This window comes from Thermobia domestica, chromosome 10 (genome assembly GCF_964235325.1).
Source record: "Thermobia domestica chromosome 10, izTheDome1.hap1.1, whole genome shotgun sequence".
NCBI lineage: Eukaryota > Metazoa > Arthropoda > Insecta > Zygentoma > Lepismatidae > Thermobia > Thermobia domestica.
The window spans coordinates 133178829-133189684 of NC_137463.1; the positions used below are offsets into that span (position 1 = coordinate 133178829).

The 10856-nt window shown below is 34.5% G+C and overlaps 1 protein-coding gene across 1 annotated transcript in view; it reads right to left on the reverse strand.

Annotated features, from left to right (window-relative positions):
- Positions 1–6787: 6787 nt before the first annotated feature.
- LOC145662087 (uncharacterized) overlaps positions 6788–10856 on the reverse strand; it is a 111126-nt gene continuing 107057 nt past the window's right edge. The window contains exon 4 of the mRNA XM_081727425.1: positions 6788–6924. Coding sequence (XP_081583551.1) covers positions 6908–6924 — 17 coding nt within the window. The 3' untranslated portion in view covers positions 6788–6907. The remainder of the gene's footprint in view (positions 6925–10856) is intronic.

Genomic DNA, 10856 nt, shown 5'->3' on the forward strand with positions numbered 1-10856 from the left:
ACTTAAAGTCCTCGAACGTCACGCACTGAGAATTGCCTACAGAATTAAACTTCCCAGTCCAACTGCAGAGCTCTATGATCGCATGACTTTTCCCCACATTTGGTTCCATTTAGAAAAACTCCGCCTCCGATACTTCCAGCAACGTCTCTCTTCTCGTCATCCACTCCTCGTAGATACCATCAATGCTCACACCAATTTTAATATCGCTCACCCCATCACTCATTCCCCCCTCTCCCTTCTCTTCACGATGTATCATTATTCCTTACCACCAAATCATCCAGATCTTCCACTCACCAGAACATTTCTTCTCGATCACCCTCCATCGCATATCATACCCTCATCTTCTGCACAGTAACTCCTCTGTCACTAACAGGGCTTCCCACCGTCCATCATTAATGCTTGGAGCAGCCCCCAAGCGAGAAGAATAATCGGCATCTGTCCATTAACACTATCCTATGTGTTGTGTCGTCTAACTGCACCTCATCTCATCACTATCTCACTCATCCCCTCATTGTCATGCAACCTATCTACAGTAATTTCACTAATGTATATAATTCATTGTACAATTTCCTCTCCTCTACATATGATTACGATCGTAAAGATCGTAATGTCCTAATATATATATATTATTTATTTATTTCGAAATAAAGTTATATAACATTATTGAATATCCCTTAGCCCATCTCCCATTCCTTTCCACCTGTCCCTTTACTTTACTTCCCTTTCCCCATGGAGGGCGTAACCCTCGAGCGGGTGGCTAGCCCCGGCTAGCTATTAAAAAAATAAAAACAAAACTTGGTGTTACCCGAAGAAAGGGCACAACCCTTTAAACGGGACGACGAACAAAAAAAAAGCTTGGTGTTGAATTGACACACAAATAACACGCTAAAGTGGTAGTCATTTTGTGTTGTTTCAACACCTCATTTTTTGCTGTGTACTGTGAAATGCAAATTGACAGACAACGCTTTTATGTAACATTTCAACCAAACTTTAAGTTCAGATGCCATGTAGATGCCATGCCATGTATTATGATGCATGATGCCAAGTAAACTGTATTTGTGACAAAAGCTTAAGTAGTGAATAGCTGTAGAGAGAGCTGTACATTTTAAAAGTAGTCGTAGCTCACCTACTTTTCTGGAAAACTAGCTAATAGCTGTAGCGAGCTACAATTTTTATCATGTAGCTGTAGCTGTAGTGCAGTTACTTTTAAATGTAGCTTTCCGATCACTGCTCGTACTAAAATAATTTTGGCAAATTGTGATTATATAATATACTTGCCTTCCACGTGTGCCTCCTGGGTCTATTCTCAGCGATCATGCTTGCATCGATTTCAACAAGCGGTAGAAGAAAATTTATCACCTTTTTCAGTTAGTTTTCTGTATGCTTAAAAAAATCTTAAGGATATGATTTAGAGTAGCGTACTCGGGTCATAAACAATGGTGAGCAATAAAACCATGGCCCTACTCACCTGAACCGATGAAGCTACAAAACACTGCTTAAATCGATTAATTCTTCAAGACAGATATGCAAAAACTTCATCGAGTTGGAAATAATGGTGTAAACCGCCTCGACTCGAGTCCTGAGCCATCTGCTCAGTGCGAACTCCGGATCGGTTTAACTGAGCAAACAGCTCGACTCGGCTTGACTGAAATGAGCCATTGGCTCAGTTCGGCTCGGCTCATCTGAGCCATTGGCTCGAACCGGGTTGGTTGCGATGAGACACCGGCTTGGTTTGGCTAGGCTCAAGTAAGCCATTGGCTCGATCCGGCTCGGTGGTGACTGAGTCTTGAAGCCGAGCCACCCTAACTGTTGACAACACTACTACTTTAAACCTGAGAAACACCGATTTGAAATCAGTAGAGAACATACCTCATCTCCCTCGCAAAATAGTCATGTGAGATTGTTCGGAGTAAGGTGATGCCCAATGTTTCACGAAACTGAAAGCATTCTACAAAACGGTGATACTATTGAGAGCTATTAAGACGTGAAAAAATGCGAGATCGTCGTGAAAACGTATCTAAAATGGTTCTGATACACCAAGATAACATACAAGGCATAGGTGTAACAACAAACTGGAAGGAAATAAAATGTTGTCTCATCAAATTTGGTACCCTTAAAGCTTTTTTCTATTCCCTATATAATAATAATAATAATAATAATAATAATAATAATAATAATAATAATAATAATAATAATAATAATAATAATAATAATAATAATAATAATAATAAGAAGAAGAAGAAGAAGAAGAACAATAATAATAATAAGAAGAAGAACTGCGTTCTGGTAGTGATGAACGTGGATTAGGGCTGATAGTGATCTCCTGGACACTAGAACTCCGGATTTACTTTTAGGTTTACGAAAATCTTGCGGATGGATGTAAGAAGTGATTTGCACTAAGGAGGAATCACATTGGCATATATAGAAAAGGTTTTGCGCCTGTACATCTTATTTTTGGATAAATTAGAAAGTTGCCCATTACCTCCGTGTAATACATATACAGGTACTACAAAAGTGTACGGTAAGAATAAATGAAAAATTACAAAATGGAAAAGTAAAAACATCTAGTGGGATTCTAACCAGGTTCAAAAGTACTAAATCCGAGCAGAAAGCAAGAAGCATTTAAAAAAATATGCACGGCTATCGAAACAAACTACGAAGTTTCATTCCAATTTTATGGATAGAGAACGAATTTCTTAATAGCTCTGCTTTTCTTAAACGAATTTTTTGGTGGAAAAGCATGTGTGCTTTACATAGAACCACGTTTTCTGCATTTACCAGGTATTATGATGTTCTAAATGTATCATTACATTAAGTTACAAAATGAGAACAGAATTTCACACAGTAAACTGGGAGCTGTGTTCGGAAGTCTCGTTATTTTTTTTCCTATGACTTCCCCTACCATTACATTGACTGCGCTGTTGCGAAACCTATAATGTTAAGGGACTTGGAAAAATTCGGACGTGCAATTATATCTTGGAGAAGTGTACATTGACTCTTAAAATTTTTCTTATTTGATGCATAACTCGCGGGATATTGACTTGTAACACTTAATTTGACTCACCCTATATTGTGATTATCAACGAAATTAAACTATAGTTTGAGCATTAAAGTAATTATTGTTTTTTTTTTTTTTTTTTTTTTAGAATTCTCAGAATGTTCTCAGAATTTTTTAAAGACAGGATTATTAATTTCACTATATTTTCAGTTTTATTATAAAATTTTGGGATATCTCACTATACACGACTATAATGACATGCACGCACAGATTCATTTTCAAAAAAAAAAAAAAATCTTTTTCTGATTTTATTAATAGGTGAGAGATTAAGCCCAGCCAATTTTTTATTGTGAACTTAGTATGATTCAAGTTGTTCGGACTTTAAACTGGATATCTTGTCCTATAGCTTATGATGGAATTCAACGGCATAATTAAAAAGCCTCCATTATGAGATTACAGAACAGAAAATCATTTTATGGGTTTAAAATGACAAAACGAATTAAGGCCTAGGCTCAAGAAACCTTAAATTCAATGACATAGAGGAACACAGATAGAGAGAAAAAGATGAGTATTTAATATTTTGGGGGGAAGACCAATTCGTTTTCTATAGGCCACTGCAAGTGATAATTTAAACTAATTCCATTATTAAATAGTTTTATATTAAAGAACATTTCTAACAGTACTTATAGTTAAAATTCAAAGATAATAAACGATTTTGAAAACAATCTTTTTTTTTTTTTTTTATTTGAGTTCAGCTTCCCGTTTGGCAGTCAGACTACATCAGACATGAACCTTCAAGGTAACCTGAAATTCAACCACATGAGCTCCCACCGAGAGTTGTACCCGGATCTCTCGAACTTTCGCAACAAAGACACGTATGCTAATAATGTGAAAGCTCAACGATATTTAAATGAAAAACTTTCTTCTTCAACTAACCTTTAAATGAATATAGTTTGAACCTAGAGGAAAATAAATTGAGATAAGGTAAATATATTCTTTGGTAGAAATTAGTTGAGTGCTCCTTATCTCTTACTCTATATAGGACAGTTATTTTAAACTACTTAGCTTTACGCTTATGTCCATATTCTCGACTGTTGTTAGTAATATCTCTGAATCGATCTTCAAATCATCCAACTGTTAAAAATTTGCAGCTTTTCTTCAACAAACAAGACATTTTCCGCTAGGTTGTGAATATAGAACTTAAACTTTTTAAATGGTCATTTCATGTCACTTTTGTCACTAAGTGACCACTTTCAGATACTGCGTGTGAAACTACAAGTAGCGGAGAAAATGTTAATCCTAAGATGATACCTATAGTGATTTTTCTTTTTTCTTTCTTTAGTTTCATTTCCTTATTTATGTGATTCATAGTAAGAATGGTGTTGTTGCGCGAATTCTAAGATCATATTTACTTTCGGAATTCTGGACAAAAACTACGATCAATATTTCTTTCATACTGTAGAGTTGACCTCATAAAAGTGTAAATCTTATCTCATAGAAATATAAATTTTATCTCTCAGAAAATGTGGTCTGTTACTCAGGTTATCAAAAGGGGTGACAGTTAACAAGTATACGATCTAAAAACATTTTTTCTTCTTGATTGATCCATCTCTAATATTTACGGACCGAATATCCTTAAAATTATAGTCGAATATCTTTCCCACATGTTTCCAATCTAACATTTATTTATTTATTTACTTGAGATCACAACAGGTAATACTATCCAATTACAGTGTTCATATTCAAGTTACAAAGAACAGTTTTAATACATTTGCGAAATGTATCCTGACTCATACCATGTGTTTCAAGAATATTTTTACATTTACTCAGGTTCTTGTGCACTGTACTCACCCACCATATTAGTGACTGTTTTATTGCATTTGCTTGATATTTCTTACAATGAGAAAATTTCTATTGCCTACACGTACCTTTCTATTGAGTACTCTGACGAGAAAGCCAGAGACCAAATTCTTACTGTTTGGTATATATACAATAGGATGTATCAAAAAAACTCTTTTCCAAATATTAAGGCGAGAAGTGCGGAAAAGTGGCTTTTTGTAACCACAAAAACACGCCTGATTTTTTTAAAGATTTTTGAGCTCGTTTAGGTGGCACGCATCGACATTGAAATTTTGATAGTGATTTTGGTATGCAACCACGCAGAGTAGCGTAGCCAGGATGTGTGTTTGGGGGGACCAAGTGCTGTTATAGATACATATAGGAAAAATACAAACAAAAAATATATAAACATAAAAATATATAAAAAAAATTACAAACATCACAGTACCAAAGTACATTGTCAAACCTCTTTGGGGGGGGCTCTGGGTCCCCCTTCCCCACGCCACTGACCACGCACAATAATTTCACAAAAATCTCATTATTCGGCTATTTTATGTATTTTCTGCGTTATGGTCGTTTAATGTTTTGTATATAACAAATACACGTGTATGTTAAATTAATGCCTCAGAGCTAGCTTCCTACACTGTTTGCTTACGCTTCTGGTCAAAAATTTACGGTTAGTTTTGTCCAACGCTTGGCTTATTTTCAAAACTTATTATGCTTTGAAAATAACCCAGAGCTCACTAAGACGAGGTGGCTAGACTGCCAGGTCCACTCACCCCAAATTATGTTGGGAAACCTCCTTTCATTAAGCGGTAGGCCAAGATTTTCTTCTAGTTTTCTTCTTGGACATTATAGTCATTTTTTGTTCGCAATGTCGGAATATGACCTGTAGATTGCAACTTTCCTTTTATGTAGCCATCACATGCACTGACGCCAAAAACGAAAGAAGCAACCTCCATGATGATCTTCATAAGTCGTTTCACTCCTTGCGAGTTTCAGGGAAAATCTTGAGATTCTGCTATTTTTTTAAGTAAAGTCATCTACTTCTTCACTTGTGATACTATTAATCGACAGAGATTCGTGGAGAAGCATTCATATCAGTATTGTTTTGCAGTAAAATTGATAGTAAGACTATTCATGGCTTTGGATTGATTATTTTAACAAATTTACCTATTAATGAATTATGGCAAGGAAGTTTGAATAGCATAGAGAAAAAGAAAATAAATAAAAAAGACCCTTAAATAGAACCAAAAATGAAGGAACGTGATTAGTTGGAAAGTGAAAACGAAGACTTATGGGATTGGCTGAAGGCCTCAGTAAATAGGAAGAAATAATAATAATAATAATAATATAAATAAATAAATAAAAATAAAAAGTACAACAATAACTATAGATATGTCGTTAAAAGAATTTAAACTTTTTCATAATAATGACTATATATATGACGGTTAAATAATTTAAACTTTGTCATAACAATATTTATATATATGTCTGTATTTTCATTTATTTTCGATAGTGTCTGAAGAAGGATATGCTAGATATCCGAAACAGTTACAAATTATAATTTAAAATAAAGTGGGTTTTAAGCTTTGGTCAGTGTCTCTTTTGTTAAAATTGATAGTTGGTAAAACAAAAGTGCGTTAACCACGCCACTGGATTTCTTATAACAGATTTAAGCGCGGACTAATAATATATTTTGTATATCTGTTCAGCTCTTTCGAGCGGTGTTTTTCTGCGCAGACACTACCTTGAACTTGACTAGTCATTTTATTCCTATAAAACACTGTATTGTTCCAAGGAGTATTGAAAAGTTGATCACTTCAATGAGGTGTGAAGGAAACCTATCTAATTAAATTCAATAGCGAATAATAATAAAATAAACACAATTATAAGGAAAACGTGGAACATATGAAAATAAATTAATAACACTTCAATTTACATAGTTTTGCATACTATATATTTACTTTTAAATCTCGACACTGTTTACTGATTTATTCATAATATTCTATCTTTACCATTAATAGAATTGTTTTGTTTTGTGTTACTTCTTTCTGCCTAATTCCAGCATCAGCCAAAGAATGAACCTGAAACATGCAAATAAAATCTGTATTTAGAAGCTTGTAACTTGATACTTATTTGTGTATTGTAGAGACAATATATACAACAAGCATTCTCTGATATGTCATCTATATGCATGTATATCTGTATCAAAACTATAAAGAAATATTTACCATTAATTTCATATTAAATTCGTCAAATGTAATAATATACTTACAGTGTTGTCCTACTCATATCTTTTACACAAAATAAAGGAAACTGTACAGCAATTATTATAGAAGTCAGCCGGAAACAGTTTCGTGCACTGATATTCTATAACTTAGGTTAAGTTTAAGAGCTTGTGGATATTATAATCAATTACGACTAACATTTTAGAACACTTCACTTTACAAAAGACTTGTATATAAATGTTTTTGAAAGGTTTCCTCTCATGGTAGGGCAATCTGACGACAAGCCTTAAGAAAGGGAAGCAAAGAAACCTTAGAAAGAGGATAAAGATCAATCTAACAAATTAGCCGAGAAAGTAAACGCTTAGAACTTCATATTTCATGGTTGTTTAAATTATAAACTCTCTCCTATTTGGCATCGCACTTGCTGGCATAGGGACAAACGTAGTCAATGATGTATTGGTGCACGTTCATCCTGGTTATAATATGGCGAAACGAAAGAATTCTGATATAGCACTTCCACAGTAGAACCTACGCCAATCGACATTATGAATTCATGAAGAAAGACCCAGATTACGAAATGAGCGACGTCCGTACGATGAGGTGAAGAAGGTGGCTCTAGTGTGGTGAAGGTCATTTTGGTGCATGAATCCAAATTCATTTTAGCGATAATCTAACTGTTTCCGTCAATTTAAACCTGTTTTTGTGTTCAATTTATATAAGTTATTCGTATTTGCAAAGAAACGTGCCAATTTTAAAATGTATGGCTGCTACAGAACGGAGGAACGTGCAGTGCATCAGATGAAACAATTACGTGATTTTACGTGATTTTTTTTCGTGACCGTTGGATTTCGAAATGACTGTATCTGGCAAGCTCCACTGAGAGTGACATCACCTGCAACACGGTATATACTACCGTTTCATTTGTAGAACTTCGTGTAATATGTTATTCAACAGGGTCGTATGAAAATGAGCATGAAGAACACACAATTACCACGGATTTCATTTATGAATCCTTACTCTGCCATTCTGCACAATAAGCCAAAGAACACAATAGCACTACATTTGGACCAGACTGGAACATAAACGTACCATTCGCTGTTGGTTTGACAAATTTTGTTTCGGTGACCTTGAATTGAAAAATAAGCCAGTGGATACTGACTGACATCTTGGTCGGATGAGTTCCTAAGGAACATCTTGGAAACATACCCCTGGTATTGTACTCGTGCCATTACAATCGATAGGTATAGACAGGGCCGTGACTTATTTGACCTCTCTTATTTAAGTTCCCAGAGATTAGAGGAAGCCAACAACAACATAAAACTTTCTTATCCCATGTGATACGATACAAACATATGTATAAATGAACAAGGAATAGATTCACCACATCAAATAAATCAATAAATAAAAGGGGGAATACTGCAGTAAATTTTCTTACTCCAGTTCCTTGAACTAAATCATGTTGTGCAGCAGTTATTCATGAAACATTTGCTTGTGAAATACGAACAAAACTTCACTGAAAGAAAACTCATCCTTAAAAACAGTGTTCGAAGTGGAAAAAAGGCAGAGGCGGTATGTTTTAGTATGATTTTGACTCAACATATCGCCTATTTAAATATTGTCTTGATCACTGAGAAACCAGAGACAATGTCCTGATTACCGAAAAACCAGAATCGGTATGGCATACTACCGCATACCGTCTCACTTCGACCACCACCTAAAAGTAAACTTTGTCTTGTAGGTTTTCCATCACAAATAACTTGTGTCATATGTTAGGGTTATTAATGAAATATTTGTTTATGAAACAATAATATTAAATCCACATGAGTGGTACTTAACAAAATTGTCAAAAAAATACTCATTCCAAGACTAAACTTCCCATTGTACATAGTCTCATGGAAGTGATTTATGCAACATTATAAGAATCATAATTAAATATTTACAATTGTATTAAATTGTAATAAATATTTACAACTTCGTACATTGTTGGACATACGAAGAGGATATGTTGGGATGCGTTTACACAGCATAACCATCTGCTGAGAAGATTAGGAGCTGATACAGTCCTTAGCAACCACTCCATTAGGAATGCTGAAATCTTCTTCTGCAAAGTGTGTGACGGCTGAACGCTGACAGCATCAATGAAGTTCGGTCTAGAATGTTCGTCAAGGGCATTACAATAAGGAAACTGCCACCAACCAGAAACTCTCTTTACTTTCACATACAACGTTCTCATTACCAGGGATTAATGTGAAGACAAATCCATTTGCAGCACCCAATTCTGCCTTACCATTTAACAATGGGATGGAAAATGGAGAATAATTCACTTGTCTCTCATTTATTAACATTGACACCTATTCCAGACTCTTGTGAGCAGTTTCTTACCTGTACCTGTACCACTGGATGCAAAACAGTTCGGTGAAACTGTAAACAAACGCCATGCGCAACGTCTTGCAAATGTACGAAGTTGAGTGACACTTGCATGAATCAGACATTTGTTCGAAATTTTAACGTTCGAGCTGATATAAAATCAGCAGTTTCGTACAATGCATCATATACTCCAGATATATATTACCATTATAAAATACAAAATACTCTACAAACCGATGCAGTGTCATCTCAAGAAAATAATGTTCCTAGGATATCGAATGATTTTTATATCAGATACGTTGAACAGTAAGGAACATAGGAATTTTTTTTGTAATAGGTTGGTAACACTGACAATTGGTTGCTTGAAGGTTTAAATTCCAGGAATCGTTTTTCTAGAGTATCGAAGAATATTTATGCCAACTTTAATAGAAATTTTGTTCACCTGTGTGCAAACTGTTGTAGAACAAACATATATTTTGAGTTCTCTATGTTAGAAAAAATACTTTCGACCGCCATTTTGTTTTCTGTGAATTTCTGAGAAACAGAGAATGTAACAGCGTGGCATACGGCAGATATGAATTCACCAGTAGCAAGTCATACTGAAACAGCACTTAAAGCGTTTTTCCTCACAAATTCCTACCCAACTTTATCTTTGAGGATTTCTCTATATGCGTACGTAAGTATAAGAACTCTGAATTCATGACTTCGTCAGACAATAGAAAATGTTGATAGTAACAACAATTTTCATATGTTCGTATCTTTGACCTATTTCATTATGCTATAGAACATATGCTTATGTATCAATAATTTTGTCCAATTTAATTTTTAAATTAGAAGTTTGTCATTTTTAAAACAGAAATTGTAAGTTTATTATACACGTTTATACATAAGCGGAGTGTATCAAAGTCTGATATTTTATTAACTTAATATTTTGTATATGAATATGATATTGATTTAATACGGGAGGAGAAGAGAGAAATTCAATTCGCACTAGGTTTCTAATTAACATCGTAGTAATACTGTACGTAGTACATATATGCTTGAATAATTTCTAAATTTCAATATAGAAATTCTTTTTTTGCAATAATTTCTAAAATAATTTGCAACATAAGCCACTTTCACTTTTGTCAATTATTTGCTCTTTCTATTTGGGCGATGGACTCTGCACCCTAAATATACTATCTCAAATCTAGAGAGATTACATTCCTTACACTCAATAGAATAGAATGAATTAAAAACAACCGTTTAGCATGCTGTAAAGGTACCATCCTACATCTACTTGCTTTTGAGGAAAAACAACTTGAGCGGAATTTTAGCCGCCACTAAGTCTCCTAGACTTGACGACATGACAAATATGGAGTTACATGATGTAATAAGCTAATATTCAACAAGTACAGATTTCAAAAACCCCTTGACTCAGC